The sequence below is a fragment of the Balaenoptera physalus genome (assembly GCF_965194825.1).
Source record: "Balaenoptera physalus genome assembly, chromosome: X".
In the NCBI taxonomy this organism is placed as follows: domain Eukaryota; kingdom Metazoa; phylum Chordata; class Mammalia; order Artiodactyla; family Balaenopteridae; genus Balaenoptera; species Balaenoptera physalus.
The window spans coordinates 65,775,867-65,798,925 of NC_138903.1; the positions used below are offsets into that span (position 1 = coordinate 65,775,867).

The 23,059-nt window shown below is 35.9% G+C and overlaps 1 protein-coding gene across 3 annotated transcripts in view; it reads right to left on the minus strand.

Annotated features, from left to right (window-relative positions):
* ABCB7 (ATP binding cassette subfamily B member 7) overlaps nucleotides 1-23,059 on the minus strand; it is a 157,451-nt gene that overhangs the window by 61,407 nt on the left and 72,985 nt on the right. For all 3 annotated transcript variants that reach the window (XM_082447396.1, XM_082447395.1, XM_082447394.1), the window contains 2 exons: nucleotides 21,661-21,747; nucleotides 12,530-12,649 (listed from right to left, as the gene is read on the minus strand). In XM_082447396.1, coding sequence (XP_082303522.1) covers nucleotides 12,530-12,649; nucleotides 21,661-21,747 — 207 coding nt within the window. The remainder of the gene's footprint in view (nucleotides 1-12,529; nucleotides 12,650-21,660; nucleotides 21,748-23,059) is intronic.

The window sequence follows — 23,059 nt, forward strand, 5'->3', positions numbered from 1 at the left end:
GAAGAGTGGCCCCCACTTGCCGCAACTAGAGAAAGCCCTCGCACAGAAACAAAGACCCAACACAGCCAAAAATAAATAAATAAAATAAATAAATTTATAAAAAACAAAACACTGTAGTACTGGGAAAAGAATGGACAAATAGATCCATGGAATAGAACAGAGAGTCCAGAAATAGATAAATACACACAAATATAGTTAACTGATCTTTGACAAAGGAGAAAAGGCAGCCCAGTGGGGAAAAGGTAGTGTTTTCAAAAAATGGTGCTGAGAGAGAGAGAGAGAGAGAGAGAGAGAGTGAGAGAGACAGAGAGAGAAGAGGAGAGGAGAGGGAGGGAGGGAGGGAGGAAGGAAGGGAAGAAAAGAAAAGAAAAAAGAGAAAAGAAAAGAAGAAAGAATCTAGACAGTGACCTTGCTTACACCTTCTGCAAAAATTAACTCCAAGTTGATTACAGACCTAAATGTAAAGCAAAAAACTATAAAACTTCTAGAAGATAACATAAAGGAAAATCTAGGTGACCTTTGGTTTGCCAATGGCATGAGATAACAACATTAAAGGCACAATCCATGAACACTGATAAGTTGGACTTCATTAAAATTTAAAACTTCTGTTCTGTGAAAGACACTGTAAAGAGAAGGAAAATACAAGCCACAGATAGAGTAAAAATATCTGCAAAACATCTATCTGATAAAGAACTGGTATTCAAAATATGCAGAGAACTCTTAAAATTCAACAATAAGAAAATGAACAACCCAAATGAAAAATCGGCAAAAGACCTGACAGACATCTCACCAAGAAGGATATACAGATGCCAATAAGCATATGAAAAGGTACTCAATGCCATGTGTCATTAGGCAATTTCAAATCAGAACAAAAATGAGATACCATTATGCACCTATTAAAATGGTTGACAAGGATATGCAAGAACAGAAACTTCATCGCTAGTGGGAATGAAGAACGGTACAGCCACTTTGGAAGACAGTATGGCAGTTTCTCACAAAATTAAACATAGTCTTACTATATAATCTAGCAATTGCAATCCTTGGTAATTACCCAAATGAACTGAAAACTTATGTCACACAAAATCCTGTACACAAATGTTTACTGCAGCTTTATTTATAATTGCCAAAATTTAGAAGCAACCAAGATATCTTTCAAAGAGCGAGTGGATAAACACACTATGGTACCTCCATACAGTGAAATATTTTTCAGCAATAAAAAGAAATGAACTATCAAATAAAAAGAAAGCCACAAATGGCCCAGAAATGCATATTCCTAAGTGAGAGAAACCAGTCTGAAAGGGCTACATACTGTATGATTCCAACTGTATAACATTCTGGAGAAGGTAAAACTGCAGAGACAGCAAAATGGTCAGTGGTTATCAGGGATTCAGGAGGATGGAGAGAGAGATGAATAGGTGGAATGCCTCAGATTTTCAGGGCAGTAAAACTATTCTGTATGATACTTTAGTGGTGGTATCTGACATTATGCATTTCCCCAAAACCATATAACTACAACACAAAGAATGGAATCCTAATGTACACTATGAACTTAGTTAATAATAATGTATTTTTTTATAATTGGTTCATCAATTGTAACAAATGTACTACACTAATGCAAGATGTTAGTAATAGAAGAAATTTAGTGGGGGGGCTTTGGGAGGAGGGATATATAGGAACTCTCTGTACTTACAGCTCAATTTTTCTGTAAGCCTAAAAATTCTCTAATATATAAAGTCTTTTAATTAAAGAAATACTCCAGGGTATAAATCACACTTCTCAACTTAAGGCTTCAGGTAGCATTGTTAGCATTGTTTTACTTTTAAAAATGTTTTTCAGAAAATTTTAAAGTATCAAAGTTAAGCAAAAAGTGCATTAATCTTTTGAAGACAGTAGTTACTGGAAAACTCTAGCTCCTCCATGAAGCCTTCCCTAAATGCCTAATTCTTGGAACTCCCCTATAGCTTCATTTGTGACTCCCTTTGGATGTTTATGTTATATATAGATATATTTTATCATTATTTGTATATTCTTCTCCTTCAGTACACAGCAACTCCAGGAGGGGAAGGCCCACATTTTATTTATTTTTGTATTCCCAGCTGCCTAAGCACAGTACCTTATACCTAATAGTCAATCAACAAATGTTTGTTTAGTACATATTACTATGGTCTGAATGTTTGTTTCCCCCTACCAAATTCATATGTTGAATTCTAACCCCCAGGATGATGGTATTTGGAGGCAGGGCCTTCAGGAGGTGACAAGGTCATGAGGACAGAACCCTCATGAATGAGATTAGTGCCCTTATAAGAGTGCCCAGAGACCCTTCTTGCCCTTTACATCATGTGAGGTTACAAAACAAGACAGCGATCTATGAACCACCCAGTTTATGGCATTTTGTTATAGCAGCCCAGATGGACTGACACATATATTATCCATTACTTTATATAATAGATGCATTCTTGAAGAAATGAGGTATTGATAATATTTTTGTAAATCACACTCTCCCCTGAAATTATTTTATAATTTTAAAGTAGCTTATTTTCATTTCTAACAGATTAGTGAGAATATCTTTTTGTACTTGATATTTAATTTTCTGTGCCCCCAATTTCTCTGTCAACTAAGTGGTTTCCAAGATGGTGGTTTCCAAGACGGTAGTGGTTAGAGAATATGAGTAAACTATTTTACAATATTAAAACACTTATTTTATAAAATCAGATGATTTCAGTAAATGTGTTTTATATTTTCCGTAAATCCTTATATTACCTATTAAGTGTAATATACTGATAGAAAGACTGAAATGTTTAAAATCCTTAGAAGAGATTAATGATGATGTGATACTCGTATGATGTACATGTGGATGATAAGAAAAGGTACTGCATAAAATTTGTAGGGATTTAAGGAATGAAGGCAAAGAGTATTCTCTCTGTCTCTATCTCTGTGTCTCTTGTGGCAATAGAACCCCTAAACTATACCTCATACAGAACTCTACAGTACTAAAAGAGAATTGCTGTAACTTGGATAGAAGAAATACCAATCCATCCTCTTGGCCTCCTCTGGGCTGCAAGACATCTCTATATAATACAGTTTATCTTAAAAATCTTTGTTGGAGGCAATGACAGCATTAAGAATCTCAGAATCAAAAGAGCATTAAAAAGCAAATAAGCAAGCAGATGGTATACTGTGGTCCCATATGTTAACCATGAAATCCTCCCTTTTCCTTCTACTCACTAAACATTTCTCTCTTTCTGTCTTCCTTATCCTTCATGGATGCCTTAGGCCTTGTTATGAAACCACCACACACTGCTCAGATGGCTAGGTGGCATTCAATTGGAGCTGAAAAGGTTCCTGAACCCTGCCCTAAAGTTCCAAGAAGTATGTGGAGGAGATAGGGAAGATCTGAGTATAAAGGGGCATAGATTGGTCCAAAGTGCTTATATGCCAAAGCATGTAATCAGGTTGAGGAAAAAAATAGGAAGCCGAGGAATGAAAGGGCTAACCATGCAGCTAATGCACACAAATTATAAATCACACCTGCAGTACTACTCAAAAATAAATAAGGGACTCGCACTTCAAGATGGCTAAGTAGTCAGACGTGGAGATCACCCTCCTCCCAACAGATACATCAAAAATACATCTACATGTGGAACAACTCCTACAGAACACCTACTGAACGCTGGCAGAAGACCTCAGACTTCCCAAAAGGCAAGAAACTCCCCTCAGGTACCTGGGTAGGGCAAAAGAAAAGAGAAAAAACAGAGACAAAAGAATAGGGAAGGGACCTGCACTTCTGGGAGGGAGCTGTGGAGGAGGAAAGGTTTCCACACACTAGGAAGCCCCTTCACTAGCAGAGAAGGAGGTGGCGGGGTGGAAGCTTCGGAGCCATGAAGGAGAGCGCAGCAACAGGGGTGCAGGGGGGCAAAGCAGAGAGATTCCCGCACAGAGGATGGGTGCCGACCAGCACTCACCAGCCCGAGAGGCTTGTCTGCTCACCCGCCGGGGCGGGCAGGGGCTGGGAGCTAAGGTTTCAGCTTTTGAGGTCAGATCCCAGGGAGAGGACTGGGGTTGGCTGCGTGAACACAGCCTGAAGGGGGTTAGTGTGCCACAGCTAGCTGGGAGGGAGTCCGGGAAAAAGTCTGGAGCTGCCTAAGAGGCAAGAGACCATTGTTTCAGGGTGCGTGAGGAGGGGGGGTTCAGGGCAACGCCTAAACGAGCTCCAGAGATGGGTGCGAGCTGCGGATATCAGCGCGGACACCAGAGACAAGCATGAAACGCTAAGGCTGCTGCTGCAGCCACCAAGGAGCCTGTGTGCAAGCACAGGTCACTATCCACACCTCCCCTCCCGGGAGCCTGTGCAGCCCGCCACTGCCAGGGTCCCGTGATCCAGGGACAACTTCCCCAGGAGAACACACGGTGCGCCTCAGGCTGTTGCAACGTCACACCAGCCTCTGCTGCCGCAGACTCACCCCGCATTGCACACCCCTGCCTCCCCCCACGATGAGTGAGCCACAGCCCCCAAATATGCTGCTACTTTAACCCCATCCTGTCTGGGCAGGGAACAGATGCCCTCAGGTGACCTACATGCAGAGGTGGGGCCAATTCCAAAGCGGAGCCCCAGGAGCTGTGCTAACAAAGAAGAGAAATGGAAATTTCTCCAAGAAGCCTCAGTAGCAGCAGATTAAATCTCCACAATCAACTTGATGTACCTGCATCTGTGGAACACCTGAATAGACAATGAATCATCCCAAAACTGAGGCGGTAGACTTCGGGAGCAACTGTAGACTTGGGGTTTGCTTTCTGCATCTAATTTGTTTCTGGTTTTATGTTTATTTTAGTTTAGTATTTAGAGCTTATTATTATTGGTAGATTTGTTTATTGATTTGGTTGCTCTCTTCCCTTTTTTGTTTAACGTATATATTTTTCCTTTTTCTCTTTTTGTGTGTGTGTATGTGTATGCTTCTTTATGTGATTTTGTCTGAATAGCTTTGCTTTTACAATTTGTCCTAGGGTTCTGTCTGTCCATTTTTTTTTGTATAGTTTTTAGCACTTGTTATCATTGGTGGATTTGTTTTTTGGTTTGGTTGCTCTCTTCTTTCTTTCTGTTTTTTTAGCACTTTTTTATTTTTAATAATTTTTAAAAATTTTAATAACTTTATTGTTTCCCTCCTTCCTTCCTCCCTCCCTCCCTTCCTTCCTTCTCCCTTTTCTTCTCTGCTGTATGGCTGACAGGGTCTTGGTGCTCCAGCCGGGTGTCAGGCTTGACCCTCTGAGGTGGGAGAGTCGAGTTCAGGACACCGGTCCATGAGAGACTTCCCGGCCACACGAAATATCAAATGGCGAAAGATCTCCCAGAGATCTCCATCTCAACGCTAAGACCCAGCTCACTCAAAGACCAGCAAGGTCCAGTGCTGGACACACTATGCCAAACAACTAGCAAGACAGGAACACAGCCCCATCCATCAGGAGAGAGGCTGCGTAAAATCATAATAAGTTCACAGACACCCCAAACCACACCACCAGATGCGGTCCTGCCCACCAGGAAGACAAGATCCAGCTGCATCCGCCAGAACACAGGCACCAGTCCCCTCCAGCAGGAAGTCTACACAACCCACTGAACCAACCTTACCCACTGGGGGCAGACACCAAAAACAACGGGAACTACAAATCTACAGCCTGCGAAAAGGAGACCCCAAACACAGTAAGTTAAGCAAAATGAGAAGACAAACAAATACACAGCAGATGAAGGAGCAAAGTAAAAACCCACCAGACCAAACAAATGAAGAGGAAATAGGCAGTCTACCTGAAAAAGATTTCAGAGCAATGATAGTAAGGATGATCCAAAATCCTGGAAATACAATGGAGAAAATACAAGAAACGTTTAACAAGGACATAGAAGAACTAAAGAGCAAACAAACAACGATGAACAACACAATAAATGAAATAAAAAATTCTCTAGAAGGAATCAATAGCAGAAAAACTGAGGCAGAAGAACGGATAAGTGACCTGGAAGATAAAATAGTGGAAATAACTACTGCAGAGCAGAATAAAGAAAAAAGAATGAAAAGAATTGAAGACACTCTCAGAGACCTCTGGAACAAGATCAAAAGCACCAATATTCGAATTACAGTCTTACACCTAAAGCAATTAGAGAAAAAAGAAACAAAAAAATCCCAAAGTTGGCAGAAGGAAAGAAATCATAAAGATCAGATCAGAAATAAATCAAAAAGAAATGAAGGAAACGATAGCAAAGATCAATAAAACTAAAAGCTGGTTCTTTGAGAAGATAAGCAAAATTGATAAACCATTAGCCAAACTCATCAAGAAAAAAAGGGAGAAGACTCAAAACAATAGAATTAGAAATGAAAAAGGAGAAGTAACAATTGACACTGCAGAAATACAAAGGATCGTGAGAGATTACTACAAGCAACTCTACACCAATAAAATGGACAACCTGGAAGAAACGGACAAATTCTTAGAAAAGCACAACCTTCCGAGACTGAACCATGAAGAAATAGAAAATATAAACAGACTAATCACAAGCACTGAAATTGAAACTGTGATTAAAAATCTTCCAACAAACAAAAGCCCAGGACCAGATGGCTTTACAGGCGAATTCTATCAAACATTTAGAGAAGAGCTAACATCTATCCTTCTGAAATGCTTCCAAAATATAGCAGAGGGAGGAACACTCCCAGACTCATTCTATGAGGCCACCATTACCCTGATACTAAAACCGACAAAGATGTCACAAAAAAAAGAAAACTACAGGTCAATATCACTGATGAACATAGATGCAAAAATCCTCAACAAAATACCAGGAAACAGAATCCAACAGCACATTAAAAGGATCATACACAATGATCAAGGGGGTTGATCCCAGGAATGCAAGGATTCTTCAATATATGCAAATTAGTCAATGTGATAAACCATATTAACAAACTGATGGATAAAAACCATATGATCATCTAAATAGATGCAGAAAAAGCTTTTGACAAAATTCAACACCTATTTATAATAAAAACCCTCCAGAAAGTAGGCATAGAGGGAACTTATCTTAACATAATAAGGGCCATATATGACAAACCCACAGCTAGCATTGTTCTCAATGGTGAAAAAGTGAAACCATTTCCACTAAGATCAGGAATGAGACAAGGTTGCCCACTCTCACCACTATTATTCAACATAGTTTTTGAAGTCTTAGCCACAGCAATCAGAGAAGAAAAAGAAATAAAAGGAATCCAAATCGGAAAAGAAGAAGTTAAACTGTCACTGTTTCTAGATGACATGATACTGTATACAGAGAATCCTAAAGATGCTACCAGAAAACTACTAGAGCTAATCAATGAATCTGGTAAAGTAGCAGGATACAAAGTTAATGCACAGAAATCTCTTGTATTCCTATACACTAATGATGAAAAATCTGAAAGAGAAATTAAGGAAACACTCCCATTTACCACTGCAGCAAAAAGAATAAAATACCTAGGAATAAACCTACCCAAGGAGACAAAAGACCTGTATGCAGAAAACTATAAGACACTGAGAAAGAAATTAAAGATGATACAAACAGATGGAGAGATATACCATGTTCTTGGATTGGAAGAAGCAACACTTTGGAAATGAATATACTACCCAAAGCAATCTACAGATTCAACACAATCCCTATCGAACTACCAATGGCATTTTTTACAGACCTAAAACAAAAAATTTCACAATTTGTATGGAAACACAAAAGACCCTGAATAGCCAAAGCAATCTTGAGAAAGATAAACGGAGCTGGAGGAATCAGGCTCCCTTTCTTTAGACTATACTATAAAGCTACAGTAATCAAGGCAGTATGGTACTGGAACAAAAACAGAAATATACATCAATGGAACAGGATAGAAAGGCCAGAGATAAACCCACACACATATGGTCCCCTTATCTTTGAGAAAGGAGGCAAGAATATACAATGGAGAAAAGACAGCCTCTTCTATAAGTGGTGCCGGGAAAACTGCACAGCTACATGTAAAGGAATGAAATTAGAACACTCCCCAACACCATACACAAAAATAAACTCAAAATGGATTAAAGACCTAAATATAAGGCCAGACACTATCAACCTCTTGGAGGAAAACACAGGCAGAACACTCTATGACATAAATCACAGCAAGATCCTTTTTCACCCACCTCCTAGAGAAAGGGAAATAAAAACAAAAATAAACCTAATGAAATCTAAAAGCTTTAGCACAGCAATGGAAACCATAAGCAAGAGGAAAAGAGAACCCACAGAAAGGCAGAAAATATTTGCAAACAAAGCAACTGACAGAGGATTAATCTCCAAAATATACAAGCAGCTCATGCAGCTCAATATCAAAAAAACAAACAACCCAATCCAAAAATGGGCAGAAGACCTAAATAGACATTTCTCCAAAGGAGATATACAAATGGCCAACAAACACATGAAAGGATGCTCAACATCATTAATCATTAGAGAAATGCAGATCAAAACTACAATGAGGTATCACCTCACACCAGTCAGAATGGCCATCATCAAAAAATCTACAAACAATTAATGCTGGAGAGGGTGTGGAGAAAAGGGAACTCTTTTGCACTGTTGGTGGGAATGTAAATTGATACAGCCACTATGGAGAACAGTACGGAGGTTCCTTAAGAAACTAAAAATAGAACTAGCATATGACCCAGCAATCCCACTACTGGGCATATACCCTGAGAAAACCATAATTCAAAAAGAGTCCTGTACCACAATGTTCATTGCACCTCTATTTACAATAGCCAGGACATGGAACCAACTTAAGTGTCCATCGACAGATGAATGGATAAAGAAGAAGTGGCACATATATACAATGGAATATTACTCAGCCATAAAAAGAAACGAAACTGAGTTATTTGTAGTGAGGTGGATGGAGTTAGAATCTGTCATACAGAGTGAAGTAAGTCAGAAAGAGAAAAACAAATACCGTATGCTAACACATATATATGGAATCTAAAAAAAAAAAAGGTTGTGAAGAACCTAGGGGCAGGACAGGAATAAAGACGCAGACGTAGAGAATGGACTTGAGGACACGGGGAGGGGGAAGGGTAAGCTGGGACGAAGTGAGAGAATGGCATGGACATATATACACTACCAAATGTAAAACAGCTAGCTAGTAGGAAGCAGCCTCATAGCACAGGGAGATCAGCTAGGTGCTTTTTATCCATCTAGAGGGGTGGGATTGGGAAGGTGGGAGGGAGACACAAGAGGGAGGGGATATGGGGATATATGTATACATATAGCTGATGCACTTTGTTATACAGTGGTAACTAACACAACACTGTAAAGCCATTATACTCCAATAAAGGTGTTAAAAAGATAAATAAATAATGACTAGGTTTTAAAGATTTGGGAGAGTGATTATTTTTAAACTGAGGACAGTATAGAAGCTGAACAAATGGTGTTAGGAATGGTTAAATGCTACTACTATGCTCTACATTCCTAAAGTTGCTCTATGGTGTAGTTCCTACTAGTGAAAGAAAACTTTTAATATATATGCTCTGAAAGTACCAGCATGCATCATAACTCCTGGCAATTTCCTCCTTTTCCTGATCCAAAAGAAATCAAACATACATTTGAAAAACTTATTTCTCTATATTAATTTCTGTTTACTTGTAATCAGTTTATTTCCATTCTATGGGTGCTCAGTATTTGTTCACAGAAGAATCAAATGTTAGCCTTCTGAAAATATTTCAGTCCTTATGGATGTTAACTTGGGTTGCATTTTATACCTGATATTGACCTGTCACCAAGCAACAAAAATTTACATTTTGAAGGATTGAAATTCACTCTAAAAACAAAGTCTAACACAAATGTCATTACTTAGGACTCCTCCCTTTGACTAGCTTGGTCATCTTCTAATCTGCTCTCTTCAGTTCAAAAGAAAGTCCAGAAAACAATCTGCCTTTAACTTGTCAGCAAGGTACTTACAATCACATGAAGGAATAAAGGGCAATTTGCTAATTCTGCCTTGCACAGGAGCTCAGAAAAATCTTTATCCTTCAGTAATTTGTAGGTGAAAGACAATTCAGCAACCAATACTGTTCTAAAAATGAATATGAGTTAAAATTTTTCAACATTAGCTAACAAAATTAGATTTGTAATACAGTTCTCTCTTTTCGGCTTGACAAAGAGAATAAAGTAAGGATTCTTGGTTTGTTGCTCAGAATCTTCATTTAAATTCTTTCCCAGGGAAGTTCACTGGGAGAGTACTCACCAGAGCCCATAGATGAGAAAGGAGACAAGAAAATAGATGGAGTCTGACTGAATTATTTTGGTTTTACTCTTTAATCATGCCTTCCCTGTTTCCACTATTATTTACTTCCCTACAGGAACACATTTATCACAAGTGACGTCTGTAGTTGTCGTCTATTTCTGTTCTTTTCTTAGATTAACTCACTAATTTGCATTGTTTCAACTATCACCTCAATCTCTCCAGCCCTGGCATCCTTCCTGAGCTTGTCTTGCATTTTGTATTATGAGCCACTTGATGTTCCACTGGCACCTCAAACTTAACATGCCCGAAACCAAAATTTTCATCTTCCCAAACAAGACTTCCTGACTTACTACCTACTTCTGTTAAAGGCATTATCATTCTCTCATCCTTGGCATCATCTTTGAATCCTATTCTTTTTTTTACTTTTAATATCTCATCCATTGCTAAGTCTTGTTGATTCTACCTCCCTTAATTCACAATATCTCTGGCATCTCTTCTCTCCATATTACCATTTCTATCATCCGCTCCAGTACAAACTACTATTACTTCTCATCTAGGCTGTTACATTAGCCTCCTAACTGGCTGGTAAGTGTTTGCTGAATGAATGCATGAAATGAAAATGAATGAATGGTATCCCTACTTTAGGTCTCTCACCACCCTAATTCATCTTATACAACAGTCAAATTAATTCCCTAAAGTACAGCTCTAACCTTATTACTCTTCTACTCAAAATAGAGGTTCCTACTTCCAACACGATTAAATAAATTTTTGTTTTACAGTTAAGGTATTTCACAGTAGGAATTCTATTTATCTTTCCAAGATTACTTCTAATTCCTCTGAAACATTATCTCCTCATTAGAGCAAAAATGGACTACTCACTTCTCCACTCATACTATATATTCTCTCTCATCTTGTCCGTGTTATTCCTATACCTGTAATTATCCTACTCATCAATCCAGGCCTATCTCAGACACCACCTCCTCTGTGAAACCTTTCCTGACTCCCCATATTGGTGGTTCTTTCCTTTGAAGCCCTCCAATACTTGAATGGTACTTCTTTTCAATCATTTATGACCTATGTTGTATTATGACAATAAGTAAAACTTGTCTTATCCTTACAATTTGAGGGAAAAAAATGTGCTTTATTCATATTTGAATACCCTGCAGGGCCAAGAACAATACTTGTATGACAAGTTCTCAGTAAATATTTTTAGGATAGGGTAAAGAATGAGTAAATAAAAGGGAACACACAGGAGACAGAGAAGAAATAAGTGATAAGACCTGGGTTCTAAAACAATGTATTAACCCTTATACATAGAATGATAACCAAATTATAGCCAAATCTCATTTATACTTTTGAGCAGACATTTTTTTTACCATATTTCTGATGGAAATCCAAATCTGCTTTTATTTTAACACGTATATAATGTTTTACTATGTGCCAGGTACTGTTCTAAGTCTTTTATATGTTAATTTACTTAATTCTTATGACAACCCTATTTTACCTTATTTTACAAATTGGGAAACCAAGGAACGGAGAGTAAGCAATTTACCCAAGGTTACAAGGTTAGTAAGAGGCAGAGCCCAGGAAGCCTGACTTGAGACTATAATATGTACTATGACTATATATTGTACCTAAAGATAATAGAATTCACTGACTTTAAAATCTGAATAAATTGAAAGGAGTTCTTCTTGAAAGCCCAGAGTCATTATCATAACTTTGCCTTATTAAAATGTGTTACAGTATAGTGATGAACTGAGGAGGCTGCTAAGATGTAGAGGGTCCCTATACTGAATGTACCAAAATGCCCAGCTTTTTGGCTTTTGTTTTTTTTTTAAGTTTTCCTGTTTTATTTTTCCCTTCATGTCACACTGCTGTTTACCACTTATGACTATTAATGTACCTAAAATGTCTTCATCCTCTTTCCGATTTACTAGGAATTGAAAACTAAGCTTACCAGAAATATGTATTAAATAAAAGCCAACAGGACTCTGAGGAGCTTCTTTTACAAGTTCCTTATGCTTTGTTACAACCCACGATCCTGTATCTTACACTGGTTTCAGGAAGAATTCCATTAGGTTGAGGCTGTTATAAGTCTGATACATAGATAAATCAGGCATTATCATATAATTTCTGCTGACTGCATAGAAGAGTTACATAAACAAGGGCCCTAAATGTTGACAATACTCCCCAAAGTGACTTATATCAGTCTAAGTTTCTTTACTAGAAAATGTCATAGTATTTCCTAGTTATAGCAACAAACAACACATAATTTCTCTTATTCTTACCTTTGCTCCACCCAAAAATCCCAAGGAAATGGCAACCCTAGCTCGTAGATCTGGCCTGTCTCTGGGCCACACGTAAGAGAGCATTGCTTTTATGATTTTCTGAGTATCAACATCTTTTAACTGTTGAAAGAGAGAACAAAAGCAGTGAGTAACATGTCATTTCAAAAATAAATATAGTTCAATAGTGTAGAATTATGTAAATATTTGAGGAAAATACGAAAACATTACAAACATAACTTTTATTCTGAATCTAAGGTCAATATCCTTTAAACTCAAACTATTTCAATAGTTTTCCAAAAGCTACTTATTTCTCTAAATTTCTTACTTTCAGCTATAGCCATCCTCATATTGTCAAAAAGTTATCCATACATTTATTTAAAGTTATCTACACATTTATTTCTTATCTATTAAGCTATCAAAATATTACATAAAATTTAAGAAACATTTCCATATTTCCAGCTTTGTGGTCAAAATCTTTACATATGTTTGGCCTCTTTATTAGTATGTTTATGTAAGATATTTTGGAACCCTACGTCCAACCTCATGACAGAGCACAGTTACAATACAGTGTTTAGGAAAGTATGAGTCTTGGCATTGACTATATAGAACAGAAGCTGGGTTATTAAAAATTTCAACAAAAACATAACTTTCCAGTCATACTTAGTCTGACTTAAATCTACCATACATTTTTCTTTTTCCCAAGTTCCTGAGGCAACATTCCCATTAAATCTTTTTGTTTTAGTTTCAGCTTTTAGAAACAGAATATTAAGAATGAAATCTACACTTTCCAAAGCCAAAATAAGAATATATATATATATATATATATATATATATATATATATATATATATATACACACATTCCCAAACTACTATATTATTTTAATTGGTGAAATAATCCCCATTTTAAAAATTGAAGTATCTGGGCTTCCCTGGTGGCGCAGTGGTTGAGAGTCCACCTGCCAATGCAGGAGACACGGGTTCGAGCCCTGGTCTGGGAAGATCCCAGATGCCACAGAGCAACTAAGCCCGTGTGCCACAACTACTGAGCCTGCACTCTAGAGCCCGCAAGCCACAACTGCTGAAGCCACGTGCCTAGAGCCCATGCTCCGCAACAAGAGAAGCCACAGCAATAAGCCCGCACATCACAACGAAGAGTAGTCCCCGCTCACCGCAACTAGAGAAAAGCCCGCGTGCAGCAACGAAGACCCGGTGCAGCCAAAAATAAATTAGATAAATAAATAAATAAATGTATTTTAAAAATTGAAGTATCTAATCAATTTCTGTAAAAGGTATTAAAAAATAAGAAAGTTAATGCTCATTGTTGGTGAAGATATATGGAAATAGGTACTCTAATACACTGCTAATGGGAGAGTGCACTGAAATAATCTTTCTGGAAAGCAATTTGATATCTGCCATAAGCTTTTAAAATAATTCTGCCCTTTGTGTTGAGAATTCCACTTCTGGGAACTTAATGCTTTAAAAAAATATATGACTATTCTCCAAGTTGAATCAATTTTACTTCCTAAAAATCTCTTGTATTTGTCTACTTCTTTCTGTTTCCACCACAAACGTAATCCAAGCTATCATCTTTCTCACATAAACCACTGCAACAATCTCTTAACTGATCTCCTTGCATCGGCTCTGCTCCTGGTCCAATTAGTTCAGCCTGCAATCAGATATTACTCAGTTTAAAACCCTTCAATGTATATAATATGCATAAAATAGATAACTAATAAGAACCTGTTGTATAAAAAATAAATTAAATTCAAAAATTTAAAAAAAGTAAAAATAAAGCATTGCTAAAAAAAAAATATATATATATATATATATATATATATATATATATATACACACATGGCCCTAAATATAAAAAGATGCTCAACTTTACTCATAAAAATAAAAAGTGCAAATTAAAACAACTCTGATATATTTTTTATCTGATCAGATTAGCAAAGATAATGCTTTGTTATGGTGAAATTGTTAAGAGATGGGCACTCCCAAATATTTGTTTTTATATTCAAAGATCATCTCTGGAAAGATACCAAAGAAATTGGTAATAATGTTTGCCTCTGGGAAGGGGAACAGGGTAGGGGGAAGATTTTTTTTTTAATTCTGTATCCTTCTGTTCTTTTTGAATTTTGAACCATGTGAATGTGTTACCTTTTTAAAAAATTAATACAATTTTAATTAATAAAAAATATAAATTGAAGTAAACAAACAAACAAAAAAACCCTTCAATGGCATCCTATCACTCTTAGGATAAAGATCAAAGTCCATACCATGGCTTATGAGGCTCTGCTTGCCCTGGCCCCTAGCTTCCTCTCTAGTCATGTCTTATACTACTGCTTTCAGTGTTCACGCCACACTACCTTTCTTTCAGCTCCTCAAATAGACTATAATCTCTCCTGCCACAAGGCCTTTGCACAATACCTTTCACTTTGTCTGGAATAATCTCTCTCTCTGAAACACCAACATGCCCTCAACTTCTTCCAATTAGTTAACTGCCAGCTCAAGCAGCACTTCCTCAATGAGGTCTTCCCTAACCCCAGTCAGGATCCTTGGCTATATTCTCTCACAGAACAGTATTCCTTTTCTTTCAGTGAATCCATTTCAGTTATAAACTACATATTCAACAATGTGATTATCTGATTAACAACTGCTCTCCTGCTAGAATTTAAATTCCACATGAGTAGTAACTTTGTGTTTTGTGCTCACTGTTGTAACCCAATACCAAACACAATGGCTGACACACAGTAAAGGTACTCAACGAATAACGAATATTTATTGAATAAAGGGATGAAAAATTTAGCCATAAGGATGTTTATTCCCATGCTGTTTTAATAGGGGAAAAATTGGGTTTAGACTAAATGATCAACAGTGGAGAATCATGTAAACAAGTTACAGTGAATGCATACAGCAAAATATAGCCATTTAGAAATATATGCAGTGACACAGAAACATATCAAGTGAAAAAAACAGAGTATAAAACATTTTTTGTGGAAAAAATTGTTATGTGTGTATGAGTTTACACATGCATACAAATGGATCTGGAAAGCAATACCCCCAAAGTGTTAACATCAGTAGCTGTGAATAGATGGAATCATTGATGATTTTTTATATTCTTTTTGCTTTCTTGTTTTCTGTAGTTCACATATAATAAGAAGAAAATTTAATTCATTTTGGGAGGAAAAGTTAGACAATTTCAAGTGGATTTGCACAGCAAAGAATGGGGGGAAACTGTCAACATATAAGAAACCCAGGACAACACATTATATTATACAGGGTAGCTTTTATATTATAGTTATTCCATCCAAGGCTCAGCAAACTATTTTCTAGTCTCTTTTATTCAGTTTATTGAGTAAACAGTAACAGAAATAAAACTGTTCATATTGTACTGAAAACAGGACTACCTTCTTGAGCTGCTTTAAATACACTGGATTGCAAAAACATGAAATGCTGAAAGTATAGCTCTTAATGCTTTATTTTATACACACATACACTCACACATATGAGCTCTCATAACTGGTAGGGTATTTTTAAAAAGGGAATAAAGCTGTAATTTTAAAATTCACTTTTCCAATTGAACTAATACTAAACAAATATAATTTGATGTGTTATAACACAAACTGCGACATTTCAACTACTTCCCCATTTCACAAGTTTCGTCTGTCTTATTTTTCTTGATGGAATAATAGCAAAAAGGCCCTGTTTCCACATATCTTTAGAAACACTCTCTCTTGTCAAAAACCTTCTACAACACACCCCAAAATTTCTTCAATAAGGACACAGAGAAGTTATGGCTAAGAGCAAGAAAATTATTCTAGTTGGCTTAATAGTGCATAAAATGTCACCACCTCATTTAACAAAATGGGTTCTAAAGTTGTGTAATCATGCATTATGAGTCCATTAGGCTGTAAAGTACATGTCTTTCAGTTATAGTTTAGATAAACTACAAAGTTTGAAAAATAACATCTTTTTTAAAGAGCAGGCCAAATCAAGAGGCATTTCAGAGGCTGAGGCACATTTTTAAAGTATTTTAAACCAACTTATTCCTGCTGTACAAGAGTAAAATAAAATTGAAGGCCTCCTGAAAGGCCAGATCCTGAATGATAATATACCCCCTTTCAAAATCACCACAGTTAATTCATACTGGACACCCAATAGTAATCCTGAAAGACAAAAGACTTATTCTAAAGCTGAAAAGAGACCAGTCGCAGCTTGAGACTGAATCAGATATCATCTTCACATCAACTCATCTTTCCATTTCAGGCTGAGCAATACAAATAGCATATACACCCTTTTAAGATCACATTCTTAAAGAAAAGGTGAGAAATGTAGGAAATGATCAAGGAGGATGACAAGAAATTGAATTATTTGAAAATACACTATGTAAGGAGTAATTATAGTATAGGGGGAAAAAACCCCAATGATTTAAGAAAAGAAAGTTCTTTCTCAAGGGTCAAAGTTCCTGAAGTAATCAACGGTTGATATCACAGTTTTTCTTTAAGCCTTGCTTACACATAAACAGAAAATATGAAATTTTATGAAATTCTTTAACTTTTCTGTTTATAATTTTCACAGTACATAGAATTTAGAAGTTGTTTTAAAAACATAACTGTGATCACTACATCATGATAACAAAAGCTCTCTAAAATGAACACTATAGAAATATTAAAAAGCCTGTAAAAGTAGGAGTCAATCTACTTTCCTCCTCTGCTATCATATACAATGTGGCCTTCTTGCTGTAGCTAGATAGCCTCAAGTTCAAAACATGAAACTGATATTTTAAGCCCCATTACACTGTAAAACTACTACTACGTTATTATGAGGAATAAAGGTTTTTAGAAAGGTCTCAACAATATACTGGAATTAGCTAGCCATAATAAAGGAAAGCAATTAGATTCAGATTAAAAACACAAGAGTAACAAAAGAAGGAATTCAAATTGGCTCACTAAGATCTTTGAATGATAACAAAATTGTACTGAATTTTTTTTCCCCTAGAAATGAGTTTGGAAGAAAAGGTTTGGAGACATCAGAGAGCTGTCAAAGAAGAGATGAAAGTAAGTGAAAACAAGCTGGACAAAAAGAAAACAGCAGGTACCAGAGAAGAAACTTGATTGATACTAGAAACAATGCCCAATAAATATTTATTCAATTAATGAATTAACTATTCTTAAACACATGAGGACAAGTTCCAGGAGGAACACCTAAATGCTTGATTTATTAAGTCATCACAACTTTTCACGGATTTTTAAATATTTATTTATTTGGTATTAATATATAGCTTAATAAGCTTTATGAGGCTGGGCAGGTAAGAAAAAATAATGAAAGGAATATCTACTTGTACACAGGGCACTGAAACAGCACAGTAGGCCAAAAACAAACACGAAAGTAACACTGGAAGTCCCTGACCCAATAGTGTATAACTGGAAAGCCACAAACTGTACTGCTTATATGCAGCACTGCTCAATTCAACAGCATGACCTGAGGGAAAGATGCAGTTGCTCATAGTCATAAGTACTGTAAGTGAATACCTATAGCTAATAACCATGTGGACAGGGCACAAAAAGGACAAATAAAAAATTAAAACACACCTGGAGCAGCTCACCTGGTAGAATTTTCAGATATTAAAGATAACTGTATATTGATAAACTGAATACATTTTGCTTCTCAAGTCAGTGATTTCATATTTCTCACCAGAAAAGGCTGTTTAGCACTGAAGCAAGAGCAATTTTTTCTACCAAAAGTCCACTCATTTCAAGGGAGTGAAGCCCACTGGGCTTCGATAGGAAAATGAAAGAGTAAGAAAAAAAAAATGATTTTTGATAAAGGTAGCAGAATCACCTTTCCTTGTAAGGTGAATTTATATAAGAATTCTGGTTTTAGAGACATTCCTAAATTTCACTAGCAAGAAATGTTCTAACTCACAGAATCAAGGGATTGGTTTAGAAGGAAACTACTTGGGGGCAAAACTTATGGAGAGGAAGAAAAAAAATATACCAAAAAATTTTGGATGCTATTTGTATTGTATAAATGTGGGCTATAGGCTGAATATTTTCTCTCTAAAGAACTAATTTAGCAGAGACTTTGGAAATGCCCACAATTTCAAGGATAAGCAAACCATCCAAAGAACTGTCTCTTCAATCCAAGCTAAAGATAACTAACTGCAATTAAAGGAATAATTTTAACCACTACTTCAATACTGTTAGGGATAACAGTGGCTTGATAAAAGCTAGGTCAAAAGATAAGAAATTTGAGTAGATATCTAATGGAAAAATCTAGAAAGTAAGTGAAAAACTTTTCCCACATTATTGGGGATATAAGCATAATGAGTTTATGGGTGGGAGAGGAAAGATATATTAATTGTCAGGAAAAGCTTTGCAATTATTGTTGCTTTCTCTATACCTCGAAGTTTGTTTTCTAAGCTCTGTTGGTCTGAAACTGCAATGAAGAGCTTATCTGGCAGTGAAAAGGCCCTAGGAAAAAATGGCTTATTCTACCTATGAGATTGATTTGAACCCAACAATTTAATAATTTATAATTAAAAAAACTACCAAGTTGACTGATATTCGCATTGGCCAGTCAGTGAATTCTCTATCTCAAAGGGAAGTCAATTTGAGAAATTAAATAAAGATCATAAGGCTGCTTGATGATGGATGTAATCAGAGCTGAAAAATGGCCTCTCCATGTCATACAGGTACTCTTGTCCACTGGTCTGTGTGTCCACTCATTTTAACAAGCCTGGAGGCTTATTATTCCATTCTCTCTCCAATCCTCCATTTTTTAATACTCTAAATTGCTGTTTCACTTCTTTGATTATATGAATATTTATATCAAAGCCTCTGATTGCTCTAGTAAATGCTAATCTCTCTTTCAATACTACTAGCTTCTGACAATATCCAATCAATGAGGATATGTTTCTAACATTAAAAAAAGAGTATGTCAAGCAAAGTCCAGGAAGCAGTCCTTATATTAAGCTCTGCATTATTCGTGTTTTTATTATGAGCACAGGATTATCTAAATTTACTAACAGATGCTTCTCCCAAAGAGGCACATAATAAAGTTTAAATGCAGGAGCAAAGTTCCAAAATCCTTTAAAAATCTGAAGATTCTATTATAAAACAAGTAAGACTTTAATTCATCTATTTTAACAACAGGAGCTTCCAAATATTGAAACTGCCACTCTTTTTTCACAACCCCTTTACTATAGCCACACTGGATAAACAAATGATTTAAATACCTTCTGAGTAGCATTATTAATGCTTAAGAACATACAAGTAGAAATGCATAGAAAGTAAAGTGATAAAAGTTTCAGTTGGTTATAAGGTAAAATCTATAACTTGTCAGAGTGATAAAATTTCTACATGGTAGTTTAGATATTCTGCCATCTAAACTGTTAAGTTTCTGAACAGCAGGGACTGTGTCTTGCTCATTACTGTATCTCCAGTTACTTAACACAGAGTTATGCACAACGCAGGTATTCAATAATACATACTTGTAAAATGAATGGACAACAGCAGAGTATAGGACTTAACAACAATCTCACATTACAGTAACAGCAGCTAATATTTACTGAATACTTACTATGTGACAGGCACTATTCAAGAGCTTTGCATGGTGTAAGGAGTTAACTCATTCAAATCCCCTTTGCTATGATTATCAGCCCCATTTTAAAGATGAAGAAACTGATACATACAGAAATTAAGTATCTTGCTCATGGTCATTCCAGTAGGAAATGATGGAGCCAAGATTCAAATCTAGGCAGTCTGGCTCCAGAGCTCAGGCTTTTAACTGCAACTCCATATTGCCTCTCTTCTGGTGTAGCCTTCATGCTCTATTATTCTATGATTCTTTTTAGCTAATGAGGCTAAAGTAACACAAAGATGGCAGGGACCAAATGATAAAGAAGAGACCAAATATAAAGATTTACAATGATTTTTGCTTTGTTTTTATTTTACTGGAGAATAAAGAATCTATCTTGAAGTTTATATTGCTTGAGTCTAAGACTGCTTTTCCTGTATTAGTCAACATATTTTTGGTGTGTTTAGAGCATTACTTACAAACTATCCTTAAGACGCCTTGGTGACAATCCTGAAAGCTGGCAAATATCATGCTAATGATATGATATCATGCCATACCCATATATCCATAATATATGGATAAACAAATTTCAGTATTTGTATTAATTTTTTAAAATTCTATTTTATAATACTTTGTTGTTTCTAAAGACAACCAGGACAAATGTTAATATGTAAAAATGGGATAGAAACATGAATGTGATGTGTTTTGAGTTCTGTGAAAGAAGCTACATGGGGGATTAAAGAAACAGGGAGAAAAGCACTGGAAAGGTTTTCTTACCAATCACCTCGCACCAATAAAATAAAATTTATTTATCTCTCTACAATTTAGAGAGCACTTTAACATAAAATTTGTTCACTTGCCAATAAACCTGAAAATATCACTTCTACTTAGAGATACCATGCATATACTGGTTGGGTGAAGTTAGAGGAAGAAAATAAAGGCAAGCTTAGAGAAAGAGGGCCAGATGGAGAATTGTATAACAGTATTCCAATGACAGTTTCACTCACTTAGAAAAAGTGTAGTGCAATTAAATCTTTTGATTTCAGTGGCCCTACTGTTTAGCTTGTCTGTATAATGATAATGATAAAGAATATGGATAATTAAATAAATGGATCAGGTAAATGGAGGATTTACCATGAAGCTAGGGGACATTCTAGAATCTTTTTAAACCAAGAGTATAGAAGGGAAAACATTAACCTTAACACACATACACACACACATACACATTACTTATAAGAGCTAAATGTAATTTATCTATATATAATGCTAGATTATATAACAAATAACCACAACCAATGCTATTTAAAATAAAGAACTAAAATACTTAGGTTGGCAACTAACTTTTTTTCTTTTTTAGTCAATCACGATATTTTTCGTCTTAAGCTTGAGAAAATCTGATCTATATAACCATGGTCAATTCATATGGTTTTGTATTAGAAAACCTGCAGTTACATGAGTCAATCAAAATATTCTGTAATATAACAATCTTTAATATATCTATCTTCCAATCAGCTATAAGAATTTCCAGGTACTTGTTATTGTCTCTTACCCCTTCTTTCGGGTCTGTGTGGAGTCCTCCTCCTGCATGACCATGCCAACATGTCCTCTTTTCTATGAGTGGCCATACCTGAAGAACCTAGTTGAAGATGATACCAAGCCATCCATTAGCTATTAAAGAATTTCAGATCTTTAAAAATCTGATCTAATGAATGCCCCCCCCAACAAATTCAGAGGCATACCTTTGAGCCTAGCATAGCTAAGTAAAACACCTTCATAATAAACTTACAGACACATTTATACAAAGAATATTGAGATATAACAAATTACTCATACAGAAGTTACTTTCTCTAAATAGTTTTTGAAATCAATGTTTAAAAGATTTAACTTGTAATATACTTCTATTCGACTTATACCAGCTTTCTTACCGTCATTTGCCACTAAGGTACTGTGTAGCCTGTAACTCTCTCATTGGCAAGTATATAATACAGTTAATTAATTCTATCCCACTTGCTTTCCATGCGTATAACATTTTTGCTTTACAATTTAATATAGTTGATCTTACATAACTGATTCTTTTTCTTATTATTCTGGCCTACAAATATATATATTTAGAAACAAAGTACAATTTACTTCTTCACAGTCTATCTTATGCTAGAGTAACCTGCATACATGTTTTGTCTTTACTACTATATGGTAAATTTCTTAAGATTAGGGACAGTCTCTTTTATCCTTGTATCTCCCATGGCCCATACCGCAGTGTCTTTGTACATGGGCTTGTTGAATTAGCTTATAAAACAAAGCTATCTATAAATTTCCCAACTAGTCTTGAAAATATGCAAATATCTTGCCTATTATAATTTTTTAAAAGGCCCTAGATTACTGCTCAGGTTAGAAAAATATAAAAAGTATATCATTTGAGAAAATATAGTAGTTGAAAAGATAGTAAAGATTAGGCTTAAAATTTAGGCTTGCTAATTTTAAAGTGTTTCCTCAAAAAATTACTTAACTACACGGATATAATAATGCTTCTTCAGTAGCCATAATAATCAATAATTAATGAACAAGGGCATAGTTTTTTACAAACACAAACGTGTATCAATACTGAATCCTAAGAATTATCAGCTCTGGACCAAGCTATGAAAATGGAATTACAGAAAGCAAAAGTGCCTTCTTGTTCTCACCAGTTGAGACCCAAAAAGTAATTGCCATAAATGGGTTACCGATTTTTGGATCAACAATCTTGAAGCATGTTGAAAGGGAAAACATCAAAAGGTAATATTTAGTGTGACAATGTCACTTTGTGACATTTTTTTCCCTCTAAAAGACTGAGCAATGTTACATCAAGGGGTCTAGTAAATAACACAGAAGATAATGAGGTCTTCAACACAGCAAAAGATTAAAATATAAATATACAGTGGTGTTATAAACAATGAGAAGATGGAGCACCT